At 38.4% G+C, this 27,603-nt stretch overlaps 6 protein-coding genes across 24 annotated transcripts; 5 read left to right on the top strand and 1 right to left on the bottom strand.

Moving 5' to 3' along the window:
- Positions 1–43: 43 nt before the first annotated feature.
- On the top strand, positions 44–2,822 carry LOC104789905 (SEC12-like protein 2). 4 transcript variants are annotated; one of them, XM_010515566.3, is made up of 10 exons: positions 44–680; positions 752–846; positions 1,058–1,208; positions 1,302–1,393; positions 1,526–1,622; positions 1,723–1,798; positions 1,894–2,014; positions 2,102–2,218; positions 2,344–2,411; positions 2,505–2,822. In XM_010515566.3, exons 1-10 carry the CDS (start codon positions 339–341, stop codon positions 2,594–2,596), a joined length of 1,251 nt encoding a protein of 416 aa, XP_010513868.2. In that variant the 5' UTR covers positions 44–338; the 3' UTR covers positions 2,597–2,822. The 4 variants fall into 4 exon arrangements, with proteins under 4 accessions (XP_010513868.2, XP_010513867.2, XP_087311734.1 ...); XM_010515565.3 differs by having other exon boundaries at positions 349–680; positions 2,344–2,423; XM_087455608.1 differs by having other exon boundaries at positions 356–680; positions 1,297–1,393.
- On the bottom strand, positions 2,721–9,154 carry LOC104789906 (uncharacterized). 14 transcript variants are annotated; one of them, XM_087455602.1, is made up of 26 exons: positions 8,566–9,154; positions 8,346–8,458; positions 8,117–8,243; positions 7,933–8,028; positions 7,776–7,844; positions 7,540–7,674; positions 7,393–7,461; positions 7,261–7,304; positions 7,018–7,177; positions 6,579–6,743; positions 6,328–6,412; positions 5,994–6,227; positions 5,788–5,866; positions 5,641–5,683; positions 5,393–5,550; positions 5,186–5,296; positions 5,023–5,091; positions 4,784–4,927; positions 4,486–4,560; positions 4,231–4,407; positions 4,047–4,132; positions 3,852–3,906; positions 3,629–3,754; positions 3,425–3,538; positions 3,209–3,328; positions 2,721–3,108 (listed from the first exon to the last, which is right to left on the bottom strand). In XM_087455602.1, exons 13-26 carry the CDS (start codon positions 5,857–5,859, stop codon positions 3,043–3,045), a joined length of 1,416 nt encoding a protein of 471 aa, XP_087311728.1. In that variant the 5' UTR covers positions 5,860–5,866; positions 5,994–6,227; positions 6,328–6,412; positions 6,579–6,743; positions 7,018–7,177; positions 7,261–7,304; positions 7,393–7,461; positions 7,540–7,674; positions 7,776–7,844; positions 7,933–8,028; positions 8,117–8,243; positions 8,346–8,458; positions 8,566–9,154; the 3' UTR covers positions 2,721–3,042. The 14 variants fall into 14 exon arrangements, 12 of the variants coding, with proteins under 12 accessions (XP_087311728.1, XP_087311719.1, XP_087311721.1 ...); XM_087455593.1 differs by having other exon boundaries at positions 5,788–5,879; positions 6,579–6,746; positions 8,566–9,032; XM_087455595.1 differs by having other exon boundaries at positions 4,231–4,395; positions 5,788–5,879; positions 6,579–6,746; positions 8,566–9,032.
- A 2,565-nt stretch (positions 9,155–11,719) lies between these two features.
- On the top strand, positions 11,720–13,193 carry LOC109133252 (uncharacterized). Its single transcript, XM_087455504.1, has 2 exons — positions 11,720–12,872; positions 13,159–13,193. The coding sequence occupies exons 1-2, from the start codon at positions 11,720–11,722 to the stop codon at positions 13,191–13,193; spliced, it is 1,188 nt and encodes a 395-aa protein (XP_087311630.1).
- Positions 13,194–13,451: 258 nt separating this feature from the next.
- Positions 13,452–14,729, top strand: LOC147942071 (uncharacterized). The gene has a single exon (XM_087455503.1). It carries the CDS (start codon positions 13,452–13,454, stop codon positions 14,727–14,729), a length of 1,278 nt encoding a protein of 425 aa, XP_087311629.1.
- Positions 14,730–16,690: 1,961 nt separating this feature from the next.
- LOC104789904 (mitogen-activated protein kinase 17) lies at positions 16,691–20,366 on the top strand. Of its 2 annotated transcripts, none has more exons than XM_087455592.1 (10): positions 16,691–17,419; positions 17,682–18,027; positions 18,268–18,395; positions 18,586–18,645; positions 18,746–18,895; positions 19,036–19,191; positions 19,280–19,417; positions 19,536–19,615; positions 19,699–19,806; positions 19,889–20,366. In XM_087455592.1, exons 5-10 carry the CDS (start codon positions 18,764–18,766, stop codon positions 20,124–20,126), a joined length of 852 nt encoding a protein of 283 aa, XP_087311718.1. In that variant the 5' UTR covers positions 16,691–17,419; positions 17,682–18,027; positions 18,268–18,395; positions 18,586–18,645; positions 18,746–18,763; the 3' UTR covers positions 20,127–20,366. The 2 variants fall into 2 exon arrangements, with proteins under 2 accessions (XP_087311718.1, XP_010513865.1); XM_010515563.3 differs by having other exon boundaries at positions 17,023–17,419; positions 17,682–18,106.
- Positions 20,367–20,629: 263 nt separating this feature from the next.
- LOC104789903 (ATP-dependent DNA helicase homolog RECG1, chloroplastic/mitochondrial) lies at positions 20,630–26,825 on the top strand. Of its 2 annotated transcripts, none has more exons than XM_010515561.3 (18): positions 20,630–21,087; positions 21,192–21,262; positions 21,350–21,485; positions 21,586–22,035; positions 22,126–22,238; positions 22,450–22,684; positions 22,918–23,081; positions 23,308–23,389; positions 23,510–23,599; positions 23,701–23,934; positions 24,105–24,176; positions 24,271–24,423; positions 24,503–24,646; positions 24,845–25,003; positions 25,112–25,195; positions 25,328–25,900; positions 25,996–26,131; positions 26,221–26,825. In XM_010515561.3, exons 1-17 carry the CDS (start codon positions 21,046–21,048, stop codon positions 26,086–26,088), a joined length of 2,895 nt encoding a protein of 964 aa, XP_010513863.2. In that variant the 5' UTR covers positions 20,630–21,045; the 3' UTR covers positions 26,089–26,131; positions 26,221–26,825. The 2 variants fall into 2 exon arrangements, with proteins under 2 accessions (XP_010513863.2, XP_010513864.2); XM_010515562.3 differs by having other exon boundaries at positions 20,711–21,087; positions 26,357–26,825.
- Positions 26,826–27,603: the final 778 nt, after the last annotated feature.

Genomic DNA, 27,603 nt, shown 5'->3' with positions numbered 1-27,603 from the left:
TAACGCCACCAATAAACCCACTAGCTGAGACTCTCAGAGACTTGCTTATTTTAGCATTTTTCTTCAAACTACTCGTCGTGTGCAATGTAACTTAACTGAGGATGTCTTTGTCCCGGAACAGATGATACTTACGTCCATCATACATCATCACCAACACAAATTTATTTTACAGAACTTTCTGCACAAGAATGCGACTGAATGAACGTTGGGATCAAATGTTTCATTTCGTTCCGATTGTTCGGAATTCTAAGGTTTCAGTGTAGATTTATTTGGGAATTTCTTTGTATATTTTGTTGGGTCAATAATGGGCCTGGACTTAGCCCATTAAGTTGTGAAAAATGATATCTCTTTTGGTACTTTGGGGACGAATCGATGGGGAGGACTCACTTGAGCTCGAGAGGAGAAGAAGGAGAATGGCGAATCAAAGCACAGAGACGAATCAACCGTCGAATATGCAGACTTACGGTGTACCGATTTACGCCGCCGATTGGATCCCGGAGGTTGCTGTTAGATCTAGAATCATTATGGATCCGGAAAATTCCGAAGAAGATGAGTCTTCGTCGTCGTCTCGGAGCTGCATCGTTTTGTCCGGCGGAGGCGGAGAGGGACGAAGCGGAATCCCGAATGTTATCTTAATCTGTCGTGTTGATCTCGACATCAACTCTCTCTCGGAACAACCTGTAAGTGCATGTGCTATGATCTGTAGTTACTTTGTTTAGATCAGATACTTAAACGAATGATCCAATTTCAGCTGGGTAGGCTTGTTCTTGGCACTGATCTACCTTACCGGATGGCTGTTCATCCTCGCGAAGGTGGTCTTATCTGTGCATTGCAAAACAGTTGTAGGTGAGTAGTTCTCTCATTCGATTTCACAACTCATCAGATTCTAGGTTTTTGTGATTAGAATTTGGGACTTCATGTTTGAGAAGCATATATGGGTTTGAATTTTCTGTATACAATAGAGATATAAGTTATGTCTCTGGATTTTATGGTTTGGAGTAGAGAGAAAGTTCAAGGGGTGTGGTTATATAACTAGTGCTGTTCTCTTGATACATAGACTGTTTGGTTGGGATAACATTATGAGCCCACGAGAGGATAATCAGGCTGGTGAAGAGTCTGAGGAAGTGATTCAAGAGTTAAAAGATGTTGGACAACAGTTGGCTCTGGCGTTCAATCCGGAGGGGTCTGTGCTCGCTGCTGGTGCGGAGGTAAAAAAGTTTCTTAGATTCCTTCTCTTTTAAAATAACAGAGAAAGAAGGTTTAGTAGTGGTTCTTATTCATTTTGTTTTGATGCAGTACAGGATGGGACTTTGAGGGTTTTTGAATGGCCCAGCATGAATTCGTTACTTAATGAGTCTCAGGCACATTCATCAGTCAAAAGCTTAACTTTCAGGTCTGCTTTCTCCTTTCATTTAAGGAATCATTTGTTATCTGGGAAGAGGTCTATTCTCTTGATGAGAAAGGGGTCATCTTCGAACAGTGATTGTTAACAGATATCCTGATAGTAACTATTATTTGTTTACAGCGAAAATGGTAAATTTCTTGTATCTCTTGGAGGTCCACTTTGTCGGGTTTGGGAAGTGAATGCTTCAACTGCTGTTGCCAGTCTATCAAAAGAGAAGGTCAGTTGGGTTTTGCTCTTAGTATCTCTTTTTAACTTTTTATATACACAATTCCAACATTATTGTCGTGGATCTGATGAGTTGAAATACTGAAATGCAGGATGAGATGTTTGCCTCCTGTAGATTTTCTGTAGACAGTGCAGGCAATGAAGTTCTTTACGTTGCTGCAAATACTGGTAAACTTATATTCTGACAACGCGAGAACATAGAACTTTAAATTCTACTTATTTTTGTCGCTGCTAACAACAGAGGATTGATTTGGTTTCCGTAGAACGTGGTGGGAGTATTATAACATGGGATACAAAATCATGGAAACGAAAAGAGTCAAAGCCTATTAAAAAAAACTCTATATCAGCCTTTAATGTCTCACCTGATGGGAAGCTGCTTGCGATGTAAGTTTAGCTTTCTTCTCACTTTTAGAACCAACAGATAAGAAGTATTACTATTTTTCGGTAAGCATGATTCTTTCTTAATTGCAGAGGAACCCTTGAAGGAGATGTTTTGATACTTGATTCGACGAGAAAGCAAACTAACCAAATTGTCAAGAAAGCGCATCTCGGTTTGGTCACAGCACTGACTTTCTCCCCTGATTCAAGGTTTTTGCTGTACTCATTAGGGCTCAAGTGTTTACCCAAGAACTATCGATTTAAATGATTACAAAACAAGCAAAAAGATAAGAAAAAAAAATTCTGAAGTTTGAATGTTGGGTTTGGTTTTGCAGGTGCTTAGTGTCGGTATCTTTTGACTCAAGGGCAAGGTTAACCGTTATTGAAAAAAAGAATGAAAAACGTGCGTATTACGGTATCTCCTTTTAACTCTCCGTTTTAACAATATGGTTTCCGATCAGAAACCTAACTGTGGTTTTTGATGATGAAATTGCAGCTGGAACAAGGTGGTGGATACTGGCAATATTGTTTGTGATTCTATACGTTGTTGCATATTATTTTTTGAAGGCAAAGGGGATCATACCTTAAAGAGGCCTTTCGAGTGAACGACCCCGGAATTCGATACATCGGAGGGGATTGTAACCAACATATCTATCTCTTTGAGTTAGGCTTTTTTCGTTTGTGTTTTGATAACGTCTCAGGGATTCTTTAATTTTTACAGCATGCTTTTATATCATAAAAATGTAAACTAATACTGATACAGTAAACATAGTGAAAGTACAATATTGTGGACTAATAAAACCCTTTTGGCTTACTTGTGAGTTTTTTTTAATACTAAACAATGATAGTTACAATGTCTGGGGGACTCGGTAAACAAAAAGTGATACAAAAAGAAGACGCTTTTGGGTATATTGGATATTCCCACAGGTTAGCATTCGACCCTTTTTTTTTTCTGTGATTAGATTATTTTTGGTAAGCGACAAAAAGCAAATAAGTAAAAGAAGAAAGGAAAATTACCAGAGAATTTTTTTTTATTAGTGGCGCTTCCTTTGGTAGAGAGAGTAACCAACGAGCGCAGACATCAAAAATGTCCATAGAACCTGTTTCCACCATATTTGTTACTTTTTATCATCATATAATGTAAACAGGAAGAAAGCAAAGATGTGACTGGTGTTTTAACACGATGATCTTAAACGATACCGTATTGATGGTGTGCCAACGTTCGAGTCGTTTAATTCTTGACTGCATATCTTCCAAAACGTTGTCTATGGAAGAACCATCTCTTCTTGGTGATGATTCCGAGACACTGTTGCTACTTCCCTTTTTTGATGCAAAACCATTAAAAGGCAATGAGAACCATTTGAGAGACATCGAAACTTGGAATGAGAGAAGAGGATTGAGGAGACTTTTGATTACCTGAGATTGTATGAATTCCACAAGTTCTTGCAACCGTGCTGCTTGCTGTGTATGGATTCCACTTGAACTTCTCTGCACTGGTGGCAGTCTTTCCAACACTATTTGAAGATAACTCTTCATTCACGAAAACACAAAACCGACTAAGATTGATTGTGTATCATACGCAAGTGAAGATCAAGAACGAAAGGTTTTTCGAAATGGAACCTTTGTTGTGTATGAACCATCCAGTTTGAGAGCTGAACCAGCAGCTGTCACAGCTTCTTTGTTTGCCCCTTTGATCTGTATGTAAGGACTTGGCACATCTTGGAGATGGTCAACCTCAATAAGAATCTTCAAAGCCCATTAAAAAAAAAAAAAAGATACGAAATCGGTTTCCAATCACAAGAAGCTTGTTTTGCATATTCAACTAAGAGCAATGCAAATTCACCTTTCCGTCTTGGTAAATGAAGGCAGATGCTTCGATATACGCCACTGCTTGATACCTGAAACCAGAATGGAGAATATATATACAGTATTAGCATCTGATGAAATCTGATTGGATGAAAAACTGTTTACTACTGCAAAAGCAGAAAACTATTGAGGATGACTAAAGAGAGAATAACTTATTTGATTTCTTGCTCACCCGAGATTAAGAAGACCTGCCACAGTACTTACGCTAATGTCGAAATCTACTTTGGGCTGGATGATGAAGTTCCCTTCCCTAATTGGCTGTGACATGTGAAAAAATTCATGAGACATTAGAAAAAGAACTGATGAGTTCAACAATTAACAAAGCATTTATGAATTTACAGATATGAATATCAGACCTCACGTATAAGCACTGCAAACCTGCCCTCGCAGATTCTTACGCGTATGCAGTCACTATCTGACAACTGACCATTGGCAGGAAGCCCAGATAGCCTGAGATATATATCGATAAAATTCTGAACGGAACTGCAGAATTTTGTCGAATCAAGGATGCTGAGAATATCCTGATATGGAACCTTATCAACCACATGACGAGTCGTGAGTGTTTCTGTAAATTATGAGAGCTCAGAATGTGTTTATATTTTAATCCTTACTTGTTTATTGCTCTTCAAAACAAACAAAGAGCTCTCGGGAGAGAGAACTGGATCAAAATCATTCCGAATCTTAACCTGTATTTTTGAGAAAACTATTAGTAACGGACACAAAGATCATATACTCGAAATCCTGTCTTGAGTACATTTTTTTAGAATTGGGATTGATTTATGTTTTTCAAAAGCTAATAAAATCACAAAATAGTAGGCCAACACCCAACAGTAACAGATTGAAGGAAAATTTGTAGAGAACGATACTAGTAGCTGAATTCTAGAGTCTAAGGTAGTCAGGTGTACTCACGTGTGCATGAACTAGATGTGGCTCGATATGTTGCTGGAACATTGGAAATACGGTCATCATTATCTCATTCTGAGACATGAAACACCCAACTCGACTTTTATCCCTCTGGACTCTAGAGATAAGATGTGAATGAACACCTCCCACCTGGTTTATGAAGAGAAACAAAAATCAATATGTTCTTGATAATAAAAGAATTATAAATGGAAGAAAAGGAACAGTGAAGCAGAAAAGTATCTTACAACAGCAACCCAAAGGTCTAAAGATTGTCTGATTTCTGGATGCAATGCATAGACCCCCTCCAAGATGATCTGAAAAACGATGTGATATTGAAAAATCATCAACTACGCTAGGAAAACAGCAAAGACAATCACCATATTATATGTAAGGACTATGATCACTAACCACACCACACTCTTCAGGAACTTCTAGTTCCTTAAAGCCACATCTGGTGCCAGTCTCCATGTCAAATACAGGCAGTTTGGTTCTTCGACTGTTCGTTATGTCCGCGATGTTCTGCAAGTGAAGTAGAAAGAGATTTCAATTCTAATAAAACTAACCCAAAGGATGACAGATTACCATATCCTTTTACGTTCAAAAGCCAAGCGTTACCTTTGAGAGCAACGGCAAATCAAGGGAACTGAAGTCGTCATGCTTGAAATCTTTGACTTGTTCGGACTTGAAGTAACTTTCAAGGGAAACCACTTCACAGCCAACTATATTTGCCATTTTATGAGCCAAGCTAGTCTTACCAGACCCACTAGGACCACCTACAGTGAAATCAGGGTGACAATATAAGGAATAGGAAATAGCTTGTAGGCTAAACAAAAATGACACAAACAGCGAACAAGCAATATTACCTATTCCAACAATAACAGGGGGTCCCTTATTCTCCAGCAATGCCTGATGATTACAAGCAAAACTTACTAGAGAAAACAAGTGCAAGAAGAAGCAACTTTTGTACTTAACAGAAGAAGAATTCTCTTATCTTCTTGCAATCCCATTACCTGTATTGCTTGAACGGAAAGTAGCAACCCTCTGTCCAAGTCGTATGAATCAGGCATAGGAACAAGCCGCATATTATCCCTGAAAGAGGAATCTGTGGCTGCTTGATGAGAAAGCCTAGGCATAAATGCACGATAATACTACTGAAATACATTTCATAGACGTGAAGATATGCAAACTCATCGATCTTCCAAAAAGACGGGCATACCTACAGCAGAGCTTACTGAATGAGGTGGATCATAAGAGGTGAAATGCCAAGTTGCAACCATCGGTTCCATTTGAGATTTGGTAGGAGATCGAGTCCAAGGCTGCGATAAATCCTCAAGGCGGGTAACAATGTTTGGGGTAGTTCGAATAGGTTTTGGTGCAACAATTTGCTTCTCTTGGTTGGTAATTACAGGAAACGGTTGCAAAAGTGGAGGTGTATTCAAGCGTGGTACACCTGCACATGGGTTAGTTTGCAGAATATCAGATTCTGTTGCATTGCAGAGCATAAGAAAGGACGAAAGTGGAAACAGACATGCTATATCTATTTCACTGACCTTTACTTTCGAGGATCAGTTCGAGGTATGATTTGGTGATCCAGGGCCCAGTGATACCCATTCTCAGAGCTTCAGCTCCCACACTCTATGCAAAAAGATCTATTAAAACATGTATATCAAAAGGGATACTGAATAAGCTAAATCCTCATTGCTGACAGAGAGGAAAAAAATCAGTAAAGAAAACGTGTGCTACAGTTTTTCTGCATTGAAGATCAATGAGCTTGGTCTTAGAGATGATTTTGGGTTATTACCTTCCTATCTGTCCCTCTCAGTACCAGGAAAGTCTCTCCAAGTGTATCGATCGTTTCACGTGACAGGGATAAATTACCATAACTGACAGCAGTTGAAGCCCGCTTATAACTCACAACAACGTTGTAGCCTAAAGCTAGCAACCCTCCAAGTGTCATGCGTCCAACCTGCTAGACATTAGAAATTAAGTCACATACCGAAGGATAGTAGGGAATATAAGGATGTGTGCAAACTGTCCCCCATCTTGACCAGATTCCAAAAATATAGGCATGCCTCTTCAGTAGAGAATATCGGAAATTAACAAAATCGAGGAAAATACTGGACCAGGAACCAAAACAGTAAAGTTCAACATAACGATAAAGAGCTAGGACCCTACAGACCTAGAAAGAAGGAAACACCAAAGAATAATTGAAAACTTGGCAATTCCATGTAATAACTCACCTCAAACTCAGCTTTCGGACGGATAATGAAATGCTTGTCGACAATCCTTTGGTCTCCAAGTGACAGATAGTACCTTATACCAGCTTGGCGAACTTTTATCCAGTCATTTATCCGTGCCTCTTCGCTTGCCGAAGGAGGTCTAAGGTACATCTCAATAAAACTGAAAGCAGCACCAAGGGAACCAAGTCAGCATGTATATGAAGATCCAGTAACCATTCATATAACTAGAACAACCCTTCTTACTTATCCTTCTGCACGTCATTTTCTTGAGAAAATGAAGTTACTATCTGTTACATGAATAAGTCAAGTGGCAAACATTATTAAATAAATCAAGGTCCCGAGAGGAAAACAAAATAATTGGAAGAAACTACAGACCTCACTTTTGCATTTCAATTTGTATATGGCTTCTCGAAATGATGAAACAAAACTATTGTTGATTCTGATCTGCACACTCCCAACAAACGGAGAAGTCAAACTTCTGAACACTAAAAATGGAGAAAGAAAAGAAGAAGAAAAACCAACCTGTGCATGATGAAGATCGGGCTCAATGTGCTTCCTAAACAATGGGAAAATGCTGTCGATAAGGTAATCAAGGGAACACGAATCTCCAATATCATAACGGACTTTAGAGAGAAGGCTAAAATGAACGCCCCCAACCTAATCACAGAGAGAATAAAGGATTATCATATTCACGGTATGTCGTGGTTTCACATTAGCTAGACCAATATATATAACTGCTGTGGAGGAGAAAATCTTACGACAGCAACCCGAATATCCAGTAAGGAACGCAATCTTGAATGAAGAGCATAGGTTCCATCAACAATAACCTGCAATAAACCCAAAACGAATAAAGCATAACAGCCACACCAAAACCAAAACCAAAACCAAAACCAAAACCAAAAATTTGGGACTTACCACTCCAGATGACGTCTTCACCATCTTGGAATCAATACGCCTCTTTTGCTGGAAATCAAAAACCGGAACAAGTGTATCTTTTCCTTTGATCAAATCCTATTAATAGAAAGAGCCCCAAGTTAGTCAAACTTAGTCATTCGTTCTACAGAACAATACAAACAACAAACCTCTTGATCAAAGATACCTCCAAATTGAGGACTAATGCATCAAAATCTAATGTTTCCAATTCATTTCCATCGTCCAAACTGTCTCGGTAATCCTCCATGGCAATAACAGTACAGCCAATTACAGATGCAACTTTCTCTGCCAAGCTTCGTGCATTAAAAAAAAAAAAAAAAAAACATGAAATCGAGCCTATTCAAAGAAAAAAAATCACAAAAAACTCTGACCTAAACAGTTTCAGATCAGTTTACCTTGATTTACCGGAGCCGCTTGGACCACCGATACCAACAGTAACAATGCCGTCCTTCTTCTCTCTAAGTTCTTGAATAGACTTAACTAAGAGGTAATAGCCATGATCGAACGCCTATTCAAGGAAAAAAAAAAAAAAAGTAAGCAACGGACCTCGATGATTGATTATGTTCTCCTCCTACTAGCCTAAAACTAAAAATTATCTATAGAAAAGAAGCGTACCACATGAAGAGGAAGAGATTGAAGAATCGAAGAAGACGAAGAAGAAGAAGAAGTAGAAGGCTGCTGCTGGAAGAAATCTCGACCTCCCTCTTGGAAAACTCGCTGAACAACCTCGTCGTCCATGGATACCCGTTTCGGCAAACTCTCTCGCGATGATCTCGTGGTAGAAGACGATTCCGATGAACCCGAGGATCGGAATTAAAAAAGGGGAAGATCGAGAGAGATGAAGAAGAAGTGTGTTTGGGGAATTTTTGAAGAAGAAAGATCGAACTAACAACTAAAATCAGGAATCAAAAAAATGAGAAACCAACACTTTTAATTATAATAAAAGAAAAAAGAGAGAGAGAGAGAGAGAGAGAGAGAGAGAGAGAGAGAGAGAGAGAGAGAGAGAGAGAGAGAGAGAGAGAGAGAGAGTTCTCAACTTTTATTTTGCTTTTTTTTTGTATATATATATATATTTTTAATTTAATTTGTTTTAATTTTTGATGAAAGAAAAGAATTAGGAGAACACTTTGCTTGCAAGCATGATGAAGTCTCCCGCTTGTTCTTCCCCGTCCGTCTCTACTCTCTCTGGTCTCTCTCTGCACCCAAAAAAACAAAAAAAACAAAAAAAACAAAAAAAAACAAAAAAGAATTATAACTGAAAGCAACTCTCTGTTTTAGATTTTAATCTTTTAATTTCTGTTAATTAATTTTCTCTTAAGCTTGTTTTCGATGATTGACAACAAAAGAAGAAAAATAATACATTTCTGTCAAACGGATTGCATTTATAGGTCAATAAATTAAATTTATTTTCCTAATTATTGCTAGTGGCATGAACACGAAATTCTTATTTGAATATATATTTTTAGGAGATTATTATAATATTGGTGTTTTGCAAAATGAAACCGGGGGGGGGGGTGTTGAAAAGCTTGAATTTGCAGAGCTAAGTAATGTAAAATTCATTTATTTAAATCAACAATCTAAGTGTAATAGCATACAGTATGCTTATAATTAACGGATCGAGTATTTTTCATAAAATTTTCTCAAATTATAAAAGGGTCGTTAAGAAAAAGAAAAACTAATCACGCCGTAGACTTGCTTACTTAATCAGCCCAATTAGAAAGGGAAGAAATTCAATAAACTGGCCCGTATTTGGCTTTTATTATCAGTCAATGTCTAAGGCCCGTTAGCTAACTCTACAATAATGCCAACTTGAAAATGAACTACTTCAATTGATGATAGATAAACCATAGAGCAGGCATACACATCTACGTAGGGGACTTGAAATGTAAGATGGAAACTATAGATAGATACTAATAGGTGGGGAAAGAAATGGTAGCACTCATGAAAATTAATTAGTAATCGCCTCATCACCTAACGACGGAGAAATTTTAAGAAGAAAAATTAATCAATTAATAATGTCTAAAGGTTGAGAGTAAATATTATCTAAAGACATATTAACAAATTCACGAGACTAGACTTTTATCGTATGATTTCCCACACAAACATTGGGTAATGTAATCTTGATCGCCTATATATACTTATATATGGTTAGTGTGGGAGGGGAGGATCTAACGATTCGTGAAACTAAATAATCATTTAAAGTGTGACGACTGAGCCAGCCATAACGAGAAATCATCTATCTAAAAAGTCACGTCATTACGTCCTACTAACCATATATAGAAATATCAACCAAGCAAAACATCCGGGCCCGACATCCACAATACGATATACGAACCTAAAAATATGTCTACAAAATACAAATACTTTTTCCTAACAACATATACTTTTTCAAATACTTTGATACGTCAACATAACAAAAGGGATCAAAACCTATTGACACTAGCTACTAAAGCTTTTGTAAAGTATCCTGACTTAAAGTTTGTAGTGTTTGCAGAAGACACCACATCGGTCCAAATTAAAGAGAATATATATCTTTATAGCTCCTCAGCAGGAGATATAACAAAAACTAATTGCCTCAAGAAATATCACACTTATTTTAATTCTCAAATACAAAACGTCTATGTATTAATAATAAGAGTTTCTTTGTCAATATCATGGTTTCACTTTCCGTACGCTATCTTCTGTCAAATTAGGAAATTTTGATGACAGCTTTTTGATTTTACAAATGATCACTTTCAAGCCAGGTCAACTGATTAGTGAATGTAAGTTGATTTTGCAAAACAATTGTTTTCTCATTTATTTTTAATTAAATGATGAAAGCTATAATAGTAAAGATATTTGACTTTTTGCTAAATTAATAATCTCCATATAACGTTGACTTTAGAGGTACTGAAATATAAAACAACAGAAATATAATACTGCAATATCGGATTATTTTATTCAAAAAGGAAATAAAAAAAAACGGATTGTGAAATGTAATTTTACTATATTTTGTAAAAGAATATGGCAGATTCCATACAGTAAACGCAATTTTAACTATACCTTTCAATTTGTACACGAAAAGAAACTCTCTCTACTATCATATCATGCTGAGTATGGAGAGATACTATATGAGTCTACCTACGATCATATACGTAAGATTCTTGATGGGATTTCAGATATGATGGTTCTTCAGTTCCGGATTGGCTCGCAAACTGTGAAAACCATCTATGCATGCAGAAGCAGAATTCAGTATTGGGTCGTATATTCTGCGTATATTGTGTATTACCTTATTCTAGATATCTTGTACTAGAATAGGCAATTGTATTTAGGTTTACTTGAGGTAGAAGCTATTGAGTCTTGTATAAATAGAAGAGTTGTAATCGGTTTCTAATCAATAAAAAAGAGAGAGAGAAAGTTTTCTTCTACCTAGGCCCTTCCTGTTTCTCATGGTATCAGAGCAGTTTGCTTGTTGGGCCACCTCGTGGATGTTGTTCCTACATATGTCCACGCTTCAGATGGTCATGCCAGAGCGTGAGGGGGGGTGTTAGTGTAAAATATCCCCCACCGGAAAGATGTAAAGTATTTAAGTAGTATATAAAGGGTTAGGGTCTCTCCACTCATTGCCAATTGGTTTTGAGTTGGAAGCCCACTGTAAAGTCCAAATTTAATATGGTATCAGAGCTAAAAGCCTGATATCCTTTACTCTTATAAGCTTTCTTATTCATCTTTTCGTTTTATAATTTTCTTCTTCGTCTAAATAAGGTTTTTAATTAAGATCTAAAACACCATGTCGAGTGAAGACAAGAAAGCGATCATAGCAAAGGGTTCCGATTCAACGGAGGTTTCCCCCTACACCTTGACCTCCGGAGATAACCCTGGGTCGATGATTTCCTCTGTTCAGTTGACAGGGGAGAATTATGCAGAGTGGGCAACGGAGATGCTCAACGCCTTTAAAGCCAAAAGGAAGACTGGTTTTGTGGATGGATCCATCATAAAACCAATGACAGCAGGGTCAGAGATGGAGTCGTGGACGAGTGTCAACTCGATGGTTGTCGGATGGTTGAGAACTTCGATCACACCCCGAGTGCGTTCCACGGTCTCGTTTGTCTCTGATGCAGCAGAGTTGTGGGAGAATTTAAAGGAGCGATTCTCTGTTGGTAACAAGGTTCGTGTACATCAAATAGTGTGTCAGTTGGCATCTTGTCGTCAAGAAGGCCAATCCGTAATTGATTATTACGGACGCCTCGTTGTATTGTGGGATGAACTGCAAGGTTATCGTCCGATTCCCCTTTGTACCTGCGGAGCAGCTACACAAATTGCAAAGGAGAGAGAAGATAAGAAAGTTCATCAGTTTGTCATGGGACTTGATGAGTCTCGATTTGGAAACATGATTTGCCAAATCATTGATGCAGAGCCGATGCCAGACTTGGCACAAGCTTATGCCAAAGTGATAAGAGAAGAACAGAGACTTGCAGCGAGCAAGAGAAGAGAACAAAAACATGAAGTTGTCGGTTTCACGACAAGGTCCGTTCCGCAAGCTGAGTCTCCTGTTGCGTTTAATGGTCATGAAACAAGTGAGGCATCTAGTTATGCAACAAGATCTGTTCCTGCAAAATTCAACCAAATCAATAACAGGAACAGAGAACGGAGCCTTTGCTCACATTGTGGGCGATCGGGTCATGAGAAGGATTACTGTTGGGAGTTAATTGGATACCCAGAATGGTGGAACGAACGGTCCGGAAGAGGCGGAGGTCATGGTTCAGGACGTGGAGGTCAAAGTTCGAGCTTCCAAGCAGCAGGTCGTGGTCGTGGTTATGTGACGGTTGCTCACGCCACCAGTCCTCATGCATCCGCGTATCCGTCTCTCACCCCTAAACAGTGGAAAGCACTAGAAAAATTGGCGAAGGAGAAACGGTTCAACACGTCTGATAAACTCTCTGGTAAGATTAATGAGGATATCATTCTTGATACATGGGCCTCACACCATATGACGGGAAATCTTGCGTTGTTAACAAACGTTGGGTCCATGTCATCATGTAAGATCGGATTCACCGATGGAAGTACAACAATGTCGAGTAGCATGGGTGTGATTCACGTTTCAGATAATATAACACTTGAAAATGTGTTATATGTTCCAACCCTTGATTGCACACTTATATCCGTTTCTAAGCTATTTAACAAAGCAAATGTGTTGCGATGTTCACCGATAGTTTTTGTGTTTTGCAGGACCGTTTTTCGAGGATGCTGATTGGAAGAGGTGAAGAGCGTGATGGGGTTTACTATCTTAAAAACAAGGATGTTGTGCGGGTTAATAAGGTTGAGTTGCAGCGTGATTCGACTTTGTGGCATCGAAGACTTGGACATCCGTCTTCTATAGTTATTTCTAGTTTACCTATGTTTTCTGATTCTAAAAACTCAGCTAGCTCCACTCCTTGTGATGTGTGTTGTAAGGCTAAGCAGACAAGAGAAATATTTTATGATAATAACAATAAAGCAATGGATTGTTTTTTCACTAATACATGTTGAAGTTTGGGGTCCCTATCACATTCCTGCTTCTTGTGGAGCGGTCTATTTTTTTGACAATTGTGGATGATTTTTCTAGAGCAGTGTGGACATACCTCTTACTTGAAAAGTCCGAAGTTTGGAAAGTTTTGCAGAATTTTTGTGTGTACACGAAGAAACAGTTTGGTAAAGATGTTCGTATGGTCCGTAGCAACAATGGTACCGAGTTTATGTGTCTTTCTACTTATTTTCGAGAGAATGGGATTATACATCAAACTTCTTGTGTTGATACTCCACAGCAAAATGGATGTGTGGAAAGGAAACACCGTCACATTTTAAACGTTGCCCGGTCTTTGCTTTTTCAAGCAAGTTTACCAATCATATTTTGGGGAGAAGCGATTTTAACGGCAGCCTACCTCATCAACAAAACTCCCACCAAAGTTCTTCATGGGAAAACACCATACGAGTTGTTATTTAACAAGAAATCGTCTTATGATGAGTTGAAAGTTTTTGGTTCTGCTTGTTCTACACATAGGAAATTGCGTGACAAAGATAAATTTGGTCCTAGAAGTCGTTCATGTATTTTTGTGGGTTATCCTTTTGGAAAGAAGGGTTGGAAGGTGTATGACCTTGAAGATAATGAATTTTTAGTTTCTCGGGATGTTGTTTTTCACGAGGATGTTTTCCTGTATGCCACCAATCGTACGTTGCTTGAAGAAGACACGTTAACTAGTCCAACTCGTGTAGATGATGATTGGGTTCTTACACCGGAATCCACCTCTATCTTAAGGGGGAGTCCTGATGATGACTCTCCATCTGATCCTCCTGTAGAAATTACAACACCGTCGGTTGCCAGTGAAAATACAACACCATTGGTTGCCAGTGAAAATACAACACTGTCAGTTGTGGAAGAAAATGTTGACACAGAACCATCTTCTCCCGTGATCGTGAAGGAAGAGGAGTCTCCAATTGTCGATTTACACACATCACCGGAACCACCAGAAGAGTTAGGCGTAGGTAAACGTATGAAGTATCCCTCGGTTCGGTTACATGGTTATGTTACTTACAATGCTCATTGTTTAGAAGACTCCCATCACGCTCCATCCGACTACGATACGGCTTCCTCGACACCGGTCCAAGGTAAAACACCGTACCCTCTCACAAATTATATTTCTGATGATAATTTCTCTACTGCTCATCAAGTGTTTTTAGCTGCGCTTGTTGAGGCTATTGAGCCGACTTCTTACAAACAAGCTATTCAAGATCCACGATGGACTAACGCCATGGGAACATAGGTTGATGCTCTTGAAGAACTTGATTCTTGGGATGTCACCGACCTTTCACCAGGCAAAGTGGCTATTGCCAACAAATGGGTTTATAAAATCAAATTTCATGCAGATGGCTCTATTGAAAGGTACAAAGCATGTTTAGTTGCTTGTGGTAATCGTCAGATTGAGGGGGAGGACTATAATGAAACTTTTGCCCCTGTCGTTAAAATGTCCACTCTGCGTGGTCTATTGCGGATTGTTGCTGCAAAGAATTGGGAAGCTCACCAAATGGATGTGCATAATGCTTTTCTCCATGGTGACCTAGAAGAAGAGGTTTACATGAAATTACCTATTGGTTTCCGTCATTCTAATCCCAACAAGGTGTGTCGACTCAAGAAATCGTTATATGGGCTTAAGCAAGCTTCTCATTGTTGGTTTGATAAGCTTACCTCGGCATTGACACAGTTTGGTTTTGTTCACTCATATGCCGACTACTCTCTGTTTACTTACTCGCGTGCTGATGTTGAACTCCGGGTTCTAGTATACTTTGATGATTTGCTTATTTGAGGGAATAATACACGCATGTTACAAAGTTTTAAGGATTACTTGGGCAAATGTTTTCACATGAAAGATTTGGGTCCAGCCAAATACTTCCTTGGTATTGAAATTGCCCGAAGTTCTGAGGGTATGTATCTTTCTCAGAGAAAATATGCTCTAGAAATCATTGGTGAAACTGGTCTTCTTGGATCGCAACCGGCCAGTACACCGATGGAACAGAATCACAAGTTGGGTTTAAGTAAGAGTGCTTTCATGCCTAATCCTGAGGCTTATATGCGGTTAGCTGGCCGACTCATCTATCTACTTACTACACGACCGGAGTTGGCTTATTCTGTTCACATTCTTTCTCAATTTATGAAGTCTCCGCGTATGGATCACTGGGATGCAGCCTTACATGTTGTTTGATACTTGAAGAGTGCTCCAGGTCGGGGTATTTTGTTGAGTTCTAAGTCTGATTTGACTCTTACGGCTTATTGTGATGTGGACTTCTCGACTTGTCCTCTCACACGCCGTTCTCTCAGTGGTTATGTTATGTTTTTATTCGGATCCCCCATATCGTGGAAAACAAAGAAGCAGAAAACTGTCTCGCAATCTTCCGCTGAAGCTGAATATAGGTCAATGCGTAATGTTTTGAATGAGGTTTTGTGGCTCAAACAACTTTTGGGCGATTTAGGATTTTCTCAGTCAACTTCTATACGCCTCTTTTGTGATAGCCAAGCCGCCATTCACATTTCTAATAATCCCGTTTTCCATGAACGTACCAAACATATCGAACGGGATTGTCATGTTGTTCGTGATGCTGTTCAAGATGGTGTATCGACGATGGTTCACATTCGTACAGAAGAACAGCCGGCTGATATAATTACCAAGGCATTAAGGACTGCTTCGTTTCAACGGTTAACGTTCAAGTTGGGCATTTGTGACTTGCATGCACCAACTTGAGGGGGAGTATTGGGCCGTATATTGTGTATTACCTTATTCTAGATATCTTGTACTAAAATAGGCAATTGTATTTAGGTTTACTAGGTAAAAACTATTGAGTTTTGTATAAATAGAAGAGTTGTAATCAGTTTCTAATCAATAAGAAGGAGAGAGAGTTTTCTTCTACATAGCCCCTTCCTGTTTTTTCACTCAGAGATGGATGTGACGTATTTACTCATTAGACGAATGTTTGTTCTACCTTAGAAAAAGATTTTTCGTATCTCACATGTGAGCATATATATACGTCGGACCTCCTTAAAGATCGGGTTGGTTTCTTTACATTTACTTAAAAGAAAAAAGTAATAACTACCGCAAGTGTATACGTAGTTGTTACGTGGAAAGTTGACGACCGTATAGAAACAGTAATGTAAACGGTGACGGCCCACTAGAGTAATGAAGAGAAAAAAGCCAGCAAAACAAAACGCATTATACCACAACTTGAGCAGAGCACACACCGTCACAAAAACGCACCGTTTGCAAGGATGGATGGATGGATGGTCAACAATGGTGGGAGACTCTGCACAACAAAGAGACTTTAACCCTAGAGAGTTTCTTTATGAAACGAAGTCGTATCAAGAAGGTACGTAGATGAAAAAGACAGAAGGGCGACAACGAGCCGTGTCTTCCATAACTGAGAATATATATACACATATCTTATCTGGTGTTTATGAATTATTCCGTGAAATTTGGGCACTCGAAGATAAGATAAGGTATGGTAATATGGGCTCACATTTTTGGGTATTTCTTTAATCTCCCTTTCCTCCTTCTCTATTCTTTATATAATTCCATTTTAAAATTTATTACAGTGATTAGAAAGAAAAAAAAAAGCTCATTATTTCTGATTTTTAATCCTCCAACTAAATTCCCTGTCAGATTATTTCAGCAAAAAAAGAGTCCTTTTTCAGGATTTCTTTTTTGTCTTATCCAACTTTTATTTTATTTTATATTTGAGGCAACTTGTTTAACTATTATTTTTTAATCCATAATTAAAAGGTGTTTAATTTAAGAGAGTAATCGGCGAAAACTGAAATGAGCTGTTTTGTCTTGAAGCGGATTTATATATAAAAAGCGTGTGTCCCCGTTGCTCTAATTTCAGACCATAATCCATCTTCTTCCTATCTTCGTTTCGCTGCAGCTTCGTGGAAAACTATTCTCTTTCTTCCAAGATAATCTTAAAGGTTTGTCCTTTTTTTCTTTTCATTTCCTTTTCTGGGTAAAATTAGGGTTCTTCGTTGTTATGAAAATAGCAATATTGATCTAGGAGGTATTGTGTTACTCAGGATCTGTTATTTCTGGGTTTGTCCTTTTGTTTTGATCTAATGGTTAAAGTTTGTAAATTGGATCTAGGGATTTAGCTGAAAGCCTGAAAGAACGTTTTTTTTAAAAATTTTTTTTTTTTGTTGTGCTAAAGAAGATTTATTTAAATGTTGTTGGTAGCAGTGAAATAAGATCAATAACTATGTTGGAGAAAGAGTTTTTCACGGAGTACGGTGAAGCAAGCCAATATCAGATCCAAGAAGTGGTGGGCAAAGGAAGCTACGGAGTTGTTGCTTCTGCGGAGTGTCCTCACACGGGAGGCAAAGTTGCCATCAAGAAGATGACCAATGTCTTTGAACATGTCTCAGACGCCATCCGGATCCTCAGAGAGATCAAGCTTCTCAGGCTTCTTCGGCATCCTGATATCGTGGAGATCAAACATATCATGCTCCCTCCTTGCCGCAAGGAATTCAAAGATATCTATGTTGTTTTTGAGTTGATGGAGTCTGATCTTCACCACGTTCTTAAGGTAAATGACGACCTCACTCCTCAGCATCATCAATTCTTCTTGTACCAACTTCTTCGTGGCTTAAAATTCATGCACTCAGGTAAGGTTTCTTTGTTCCCTCTCTCCCTCTCTCTTTTCACTGTGTGTTTTTTTTCTTGTTTTAGCTCTTTTTTTTACAGTTTCATCTGAAATTTGTTGTGGTTTTCCTTTGGATCATAATCCTCTGCTGGCTCCCTTTGTTGTTTTTTGTGTCTTATATAGCGCATGTGTTCCATAGAGATTTGAAGCCTAAGAACATCCTCGCTAATGCTGATTGCAAAATCAAGATCTGTGATTTAGGACTTGCTCGTGTCTCCTTCACTGATTCCCCTTCTGCTGTTTTCTGGACTGTATGTGTATCTTTCTATCTCTTTCAGAGTTTGTTAGTTCCAATTCACATGTTCTTGAAATATGCTAAATATACTAAGTTTGAGTTTTTTGTTCTGTAACTGAGAGGTATGTATGTTGTTGTAACGCACACGGTTTCAAATGATTCAATACTTTCGCTAAGTAACCAATCTTGTCATTTGCTTTTGTAAGGACTACGTTGCTACAAGATGGTACCGTGCGCCAGAGCTCTGTGGCTCCTTCTATTCTAACGTAAAATTCTGAAATTCTTATTTCTTGTTTCGTTTCCATATAGAGAAAACCTTATGCATAATGTGATGTGTGATCTTATGGAATTGGTATGTTTGGGCAGTACACTCCGGCGATAGACATGTGGAGCGTTGGCTGCATATTTGCCGAGATGCTAACTGGAAAACCCTTGTTTCCTGGCAAAAACGTGGTGCACCAGCTAGAACTCGTCACTGATCTGCTTGGAACGCCGTCGCCGATAACTCTATCCAGGGTTTGTTTTGTTTTTATTTTTCCTGGAAGCTAACTAAAGTCCCACTACAGAGGCTACTCTCTCCCAGATAGGCTTGCTTTGGATGCAAGTATGTTTTTTTAGCTTTGTGTGTCATCAAGTTGTTTGTAATGAATCTGTAGATTCGGAATGAGAAGGCTAGAAAGTATTTGGGTAACATGAGGAGAAAGGATCCTGTTCCTTTCACCCATAAATTCCCCAATATCGATCCTGTGGCGCTGAAGTTGCTTCAGCGTTTGATCGCCTTTGACCCAAAGGACCGTCCCTCTGCAGAAGAGGTAACCAGGAAAACACACTTAAATGTTTGTTTTCTCCTGCACTTTAACATTCATTTTTTCATGATTCTTGATGCTTTTCTTTCCTCAGGCATTGGCTGATCCGTATTTTCAAGGATTGGCAAATGTGGACTACGAGCCCTCGAGGCAACCTATCTCGAAACTCGAGTTTGAGTTCGAAAGGAGGAAATTAACTCGGGATGATGTGAGGGAGCTCATGTACCGAGAGGTAAATCAAAAATAACCGTCAAGGATATATATGCTTAAGAGACTGAGAAATTATTTGAGTTTTAGGAATCTCTCATAACTCTTTTTTTTTTTGTTCTCTTTGTGTTTGTATGAAACAGATTTTGGAGTATCATCCACAGATGTTGCAAGAGTATTTACAAGGAGAAGAGAACGTCAACTCTCATTTTCTATACCCGAGGTTTGACCCAATTTCTTAATAAACTGGGATCTTTATAGAAAAGGAATTGTGTCTGATCTTTTTGAATCATTCTTGACGTCCAGCGGAGTTGATCAGTTCAAACAAGAGTTTGCCCGACTCGCAGAACACGAAGACGATGAAGAGGAACATAACTCTCCACCACATCAGAGAAAGTACACGTCACTCCCTAGGTGAGTTACTTACTTTTTGAAACTGAGCAACCATGAGTTTAAGCGAATCAGGCTATTATAACGTGTTTGGGGTTTGTTGCAGAGAACGGGTGTGCTCATCAGAAGACGAAGGTTCTGATTCGGTTCATACCCAAACGTCTTCGTCGTTAGTGGTGGTTACACCTCCACAGACTCCAAACACAGCAACTGGGTTATCGTCACAGAAGACAACAAAAGTAGACAAAGCAGGAGCAACTCCGGTAAAACGGTCTGCATGTCTAATGAGGAGTGATAGTATCTGTGCATCCAGATGTGTGGGTGTCTCCTCTGCAGTGTCTTAGTAAAAAAAAAAAAAAAAAATGATACTCAAGTTGTTTAGCAGCAAACCATTGATTGTGTTCTGCCTATTCTGTATGATGATGTTGTCTCTGAGTTTTCATGTAACTCTCTTCTTCTTCTTCATTGCTCTCTATCAGTCTCTCTTGTTCTCTGTTATATTGGAATCTCTGTATAATGGTTTCTCTTGGAACTTGAAAATTCACCATATTTATTTACCCTTCAGAACCATATTTTTATTACAATCCACCTATTCTGTCATCTGCTTATAACCAGTTCTTAGATAAAGAATCAAAATCTAATCTATTCAAAATCTGTTACATATCTTATAGACCTAAATTAAAGAATTGAAGTACCATAAAAAGTTAATCTAGGTTAAACTAGAATACTCCCAATCAACAACGGTCTTGCAATTTCCAAATCACTGGAATTAGTTAAGTAATCCAAGAAGTGTGGATAAGAGAAAATGGTCATAAGACATGATTGCGAGTCTTCTTCATAATCCCATGTACATTAACAATTTTCAAACTTAATTATGAGTTTTGATGAATCGATCAAAATAAACCATAAGATTGGCCATGGAAGACTCAAAGTTAATTAAGCTGTTTAAAAAAAGTAAGCGATTTATTTTAATTGAAGATTTAAGTCGAAATAAGGCCCTTCTCTCCCTCTCTCTTTCTCAAAGGGCTCGAAGCTGTCCAAAGACTCCAACTTTAACTCGATTCGTGCTCAGGAACTTAGGAATTTGAGGTCCTTTTTTACCAGCGAAGTCGAGCCATAAATACCCAAATCTAATCCTTTGTTTGCTCAATCCAAATTTATCGCTCGATTCTGGTCGATTTTGGATTTGTCGCCAAGTGTTTCTGATTCTGGACGAAGTAACCCTTTTGAAAATTATTCAGGAAAGCCATGTTTTGATCTCCAATGGCGGCAGTGACTTTATCCATGGTGCAACCCTGTGGCATGGTACTCGCTCGCTCTTGTATTTAGGATTCTTGTGTTTCTTAGGAGAACGTATCTCTCACTGTCTTTATTTTTTTTAAAATTTTTTTTTGGAAACTTGTCTTCAGTGTTGTGCTGGTAGAAGATTGCGTAGTGTGATTGTAATCCAAGCTCAGAGAGGAAACTGGAATCGAATGAGGTACTCTCCTCTCTCATTTTCTCTTTAAGAGTTTATTTCTGTTCCTTTTGTTGTTTGTTGTTCTGAATCAAGCTGGTGGTTCTCTAGGTTGAGTAATTTCTTCTTCTCCAAAGTTTGGAACATATCTTATCGTTCAAAGCATAAATTTTCTGACAATATTCTCGAACAAGTTGAGAAGTATGCCACTGCTCGCCTCGAAAACCAGTCCAAGCTGATTAGCAAGGTTCAAATCCAGTTTTTTCTTTGTTTCTTTTATTGGTGTGTTCATTTCATGTCTCTCTATGCGTTTCAAATTCTTGTGGTTTTCTTACCCTGTTGCGCAGGTTTCAGCTTTGATGGAGTATGACAATGTTGATGATTTTATTGATAAGAAATCTGATGAGCAAGTTAAGAAAGATCTTGTATTGGCGTGTACGAGATTCCCTTCTATCATCCTTGGTGATTCTCGTCCGGTGGAATTATACGGCTATACCAAATCGTCCGATGAACCAAGGGGTATTCTTCCCACTCCTATGCATGGAGGATGGTTTGATCCAGACAATCTTTCCAGAACATTATCTTCCTTCTGTTCAGAGATTCAGGATGTTGGTTCTTCCAATCCTAGAGAAGAAATTTCAGATGGTTCTTTTTTTACTAGCAAACCTGCAGTGTCTGAAGTTGAAACAACATCTGATGATTCTGCCGCTCACCAATTCCTTGGTACGAGTATAGGATCCATGCCTGGGCTAAGTAAGAGGCACAGTAATCAGCTAGATACCTGCGGCTTTCACACGGTAGGCATTTGAATTTTTCAATACAAAGAAACAACGAATTTCTGTTGATGGAAGGCTTAAACTCAGTTTTCAAGCTCTCTATCAATGCAGATGAAGAAGCTATTGCATCATTTTCCTCGAACCTATGCAGATTTGCAGAATGCACAGGTTGATGTTGAGGATGGACAGTACTTGATATTTGTTGGCAAAGTCTTGTCTTCCAAGTGAGTATCTCTTTCTGAAAATCATTCTACAATTTTATCTCAAACATACAAAAAAAAATCTTTGTCAAGAAATCGTCTCTATATTACCACTGCTTTTCTGATGATAATTTCTCAAATTAGCAACTTCATGTATTGCCTATGCCTTTTGTGTTGAGCCGCATCTACGCGTTTTTGAAATTTAAATTTGACTTCTGTGCGGCTCAATGTGCAGGGGAGTTAGAGCTAGCTCTTCATTTTCATTTCTCGAGGTTATTGTCAGCTGTGAAATCTCAGACAGGGACAGAGCTCCGGAGAATCTGAGTTATAATGATGAAGATAAAGCAAGAAAATCAATTTTTTTGCATCTGAAGAAGTTTTTTAGGGGGACTCGCTTTACCTGGCAACCCTTTCTTAATGCTATTCAAGAGAAACATAAAGTCGGGGACCTTGTATGCGTTAGTGGGAAGGTAATTTCGGTTCTTCCCTCAAAGTTTTCATGTATTTCTATCTCTTGCTTAGGTAGTTTATTTGTTCGCATTAGACTGCCTCATTAGTCTTTTACACTCTTTTTGAATACAAATTTTAAAGCTTGGACTTGTTTAAGCACGATAAAAGATCACTATAGCATCAGACTTACGTACGAAAGTTTTTGGCAACTGTACTGATTCAAGAATCTGTTGATAATCTCTTTTACATCTAGGTAAAGTCATTACGTGCAGACAATCATTTTGAAATGAGGGAATACAATATTGATGTACTCAAAGATGACGAAGAATCATCTCTTCGAGCCCAGGGGAGACCATATCCTATATACCCTTCAAAAGGAGGGTTGAACCCAAAGTTCCTTAGCGATGTCATCTCCAGGTTTTGTTTCATTATCTAAAATTGAAAAGTAATTGAGACAGCAGCTCTGAAATGCCATTATTGAGTAAAAGCCTCACCTTTAACCTGATTGAGTGTTTCAAGACTGGCCTGAATATAAGAATTATTCTTCATATGTCATAAAATTACCAATTTCCCAGAACTAAAAATTTGATATTTCGATGATTAGTCCGCTTTTCTTATCACATCCCCACTTTTTCTCTCTTAGGGCTCTGCGGATTCTTCCCGCCAATATGGATCCGATTCCTAAGGAAATCACAACAGTTTTTGGCCTACCATCTCTTAATGATGTAAGTATTGCCTCTTCGTTGAAGCATTGCTCTTTGATTAACTTCTTTTTTAATCCACAGAAAAATAATATGTCTTCAACTGCTTTTCATCATCGGTTTTTTCCCTTGCTGTAAATGCAGGCATACGTTGGTATTCACGAGCCCAAGACTTTAGATGAGGCTGATTTAGCTCGCAAAAGGCTTATATTCGACGAGTTCTTTTACCTACAGGTAGCTAGTGACTTGAATAATTGTCTTCTCAGAAGCAGAATTGTTAGTCTTAATCTGTTAGTGAGAAAGCAATTAGTCTGCTGAATGTTATTTTCATACAGTTAGCACGCTTATACCAAATGCTTCAAGGCCTTGGCACAAAAATAGAGAAAGATGTATTGCTGGAAAAGTTTAGAAAGCCAGTGCTTAATTCCGTTTATATTGAAGAATGGTCCACTCTTACCAAGAGTTTTCTGAAGGCTTTACCATATTCCCTTACTCCTAGCCAGCTAAGTGCTGTCTCAGAAATTATATGGGATCTAAAGCGCCCGGTTCCAATGAATCGGCTATTGCAGGTAGTTTTGTCAGCTGAGCTTGTTGGTGTTTCTTTTTTTCTCGGTTATAGTGCAGTTCTTTTTTGTAGGCTTATAGCCAATCATACCAGGCTAACAGAATCAGATTTAACTGTTGCCAGATTTATTTATTTTTAACCAAAAATGTATTAACAGATCAGTTTATCTTTTAGGGTGATGTTGGATGTGGTAAAACAGTTGTCGCTTTCTTAGCGTGCATGGAGGTCATAGGAACTGGTTATCAGGTTGGTTGAGTAAATTTATCTACGACCTTCTGAAATTTCACCTTTCAGAAAATATTCTGATTTTGTATTTTGAGTTACCTTTTCTCATATGTAGGCAGCTTTCATGGCCCCCACAGAATTACTTGCCATCCAGCATTATGAACAGTGCCGTGATCTGTTAGAGAATATGGAGGGAATAACATCCAAGCCAACCATTGGGTTGCTCACAGGTTCAACTCCGGCAAAGCAGTCACGTATGATCCGCCAGGCAAGTCATGCAGTTAATATGTCGTTTGAAATCATAGTACAATAAGTTTGCATTCCATATAGCTGACAACTGATGACAGGATCTTCAAAGTGGAGCTATATCGTTTATAATTGGAACTCACAGTCTAATAGCTGAAAAGATAGAGTACTCTGCATTACGTATTGCCGTAGTTGACGAGCAGCAACGGTTTGGTGTAATCCAGAGAGGAAAGTTTAACAGCAAGGTCAGGTTCCTAGAATATTTTTGATCTATCGGATAATTGCGTTATTCACCCTAGTTGACCTATCATGGAACAGTAATGATTCATGGTGATCATTGATCGGTGACTTGAAATGAACTTATCTTTTATTTTCAGTCTTCTTATCGATGGAAGCATATAATTCGTCGTTAACTGAAGTTTATTTTGGTGTGACTTCTGCAGTTATATGGGACATCTATGATATCAAAAAGTGGCTCATCTGACTCTGATGATACTTCCAAAACTGATCTCAGTATGGCTCCTCATGTTCTTGCCATGTCAGCCACCCCTATCCCGAGATCACTTGCCTTAGCTTTATACGGAGATATTTCTTTGACCCAAGTATGTAACTTGTTTCCATTTTAATTCAGCAGGTAGAAGAAACACACTTGTGCCATGTGTTAAATGGCTATAATCATTTTAAATGAGTGCAATTCTTTGTTTCTTCAGATTACTGGTATGCCACTTGGAAGAATACCAGTTGAGACGCACATTTTCGAGGGAAATGAGACTGGCATCAAGGAAGTCTACTCAGTAATGCCTATGACAATAACTACAATTCTTTTCTTGACTCTCATCATAGAAACAACCATTCAACACAATCCTTTTGATTTATAAAATTGCAACACTAGATGATATCTAAACATGTCATATATCCATTGACAGATGATGCTGAAAGACCTGAAGTCTGGAGGGAGAGTGTACCTTGTGTATCCTGTTATTGATCAATCAGAGCAACTGCCACAGCTCCGTGCTGCCTCTACGGAGCTCGAAATAATAACCAAAAAATTTCCAACGTACAACTGCGGGCTGTTACACGGAAGGATGAAGAGTGACAGCAAAGAAGAGGCTCTAAATAAATTCAGAAGTGGAGAAACACAGATACTTCTCTCCACCCAGGTGATAGAGATAGGTGTTGATGTTCCAGACGCATCAATGATGGTTGTCATGAATGCTGAGAGATTTGGAATCGCTCAGTTACACCAACTCAGAGGACGTGTTGGGCGTGGAACCAGAAAATCGAAATGCTTATTAGTTGGGTCAACCCCCAATAGCCTAAAACGGTTGAAGATGTTGGGGAAATCATCAGATGGGTTTTACTTAGCAAATATAGACCTTCTTCTACGTGGACCTGGTGATTTGCTTGGGAAGAAACAGTCTGGGCACTTACCAGAGTTCCCGCTCGCTAGGCTAGAAATAGACGGCAATATGCTGCAGGAAGCCCACATCGCCGCTTTGGTAAAACATTCATTCTCCAATTGCATTACAGTGAAATGATATACTTCAAATGTCACTGATATTTATATTTTTCCTTTGATACTCTGTTTGCACAGAACGTTCTAGGAGATTCTCATGACCTGGAGAAATTTCCAGCGCTGAAAGCTGAGCTTAGCATGAGACAGCCACTTTGTCTTCTGGGCGACTAAAAAGGTTGCACAAGCCACAGTGTACATACATAGTACATACTTGGTATGTCCTTTTGGTTATTTTGGTACTATGACATGTTGTAGTAGACTAGTAGTAGTAGTGGTAATATAGTCTTTGGGTGTCAATTTCAGATTAAGCCTAGACGAGCATAGATCAAACATGTTTTGGTGTCAGATAAGCTTTATATTTTGTGTCCAACAAGAGACCCATTCATGTGAAAAAAAAAGAAGAAGAATACTTGACTTGGAGTTTGATGCCTCTGAATAGGACGTCAACTAATGGGAATATGGGATCTGTAAAAGTGAAAAATAAGTGGTGGCTTTATGCTTGCTATGTTTTTATTTGGAGAGTTTTGTGGAGCGTGAAGTAATAGGAATGAGAAATGGTATGAGTGACACACAGGAGTCTTTTGGGGGGTAGCAACCAACCAATGAGGGAGATTCACGGGAAGAGGAGGGACAAAGAGACAAGTGGTGACCCACAATATGTTTCCTACCCAATCATCAAACGATATGACCCACTAACCTCCTTGTCTCCTCCTTTGTCCTTCTCTTCCCATATTGAAACTTGTAAGTGTTGGCAACTTGTTTCACATCTTATTGACACTGCTTGTGCCTGAATCATTCTGCGGCTTCTTTGTCTGCATCTTTTAACACTTGCAAACTTTTTCATCACTCCATTGTACTAGCTTCTACAAAATCTAAAATGTATGTATCGAGTTTTATTAGGGATTCAACATGTTTCGGCAATAGATCATCATCGGTTGAGATAGAAGTATAGAACCATATAAAATACTAAGAATATTCACATATTTTCTTGGTGTACGGCTATTATTGTAGGTATAATTGGTGCCGGTCGGCAAATATTTTAATGATGACTAATGGTATTTTTTACATCTTTTGATATAGTATATGATAAACATAAAACTAGCATGGGAGGTGGTGGGTTGAAAAAGACAATCATGATAAGACAATTCTCATGTTTAATTTGAACACTACAAAGATCAAAAGCTCTAACACATAACTATGCCGGCTTTTTAAATCCTTGTTTTAATAACAATAGTTTTGTTTAACAATCCCTTATTTCTCTTCTCTCTTATGTATTTTGCATTAATTAATGTGTTTGGATTGATAAATTGAAACATTATGAGTAGCAAAGGTAGATGAAACAGGCACAAGGGTTTGGATCCAAAGAGTAGAAGAAAAACGATTAAGAGACAAGATAGAAACCTTTTTTTTTTTGTTTTTATTGACTTTAGAAGATAGTGATGTCGGAAGACAAATCTTTGTACGTCCCTAGACGAATGATTTGCTCATCGGAAGGTACAAAAAGCTGTTTGTACAAATCGGGGATCCTCTTTTGGTTTTCTACTCCCTAGGTGGCTTATTTTTTGTCTGACAAAGATTGATGATGTTTTGTAAACTTCAATAAGTAATCATTCAAAATATTTAAAATTTTGAATTGTTATTGGTTAAAAATTAAATAATATCTTTTAATCAGAAAAAATATATTTA

The sequence above is a fragment of the Camelina sativa genome, chromosome 6 (genome assembly GCF_030686135.1).
Source record: "Camelina sativa cultivar CO46 ecotype springtype chromosome 6, ASM3068613v1".
Classification (NCBI taxonomy): Eukaryota; Viridiplantae; Streptophyta; class Magnoliopsida; order Brassicales; family Brassicaceae; genus Camelina; species Camelina sativa.
This window is presented reverse-complemented; position numbering and strand designations above follow the sequence as displayed.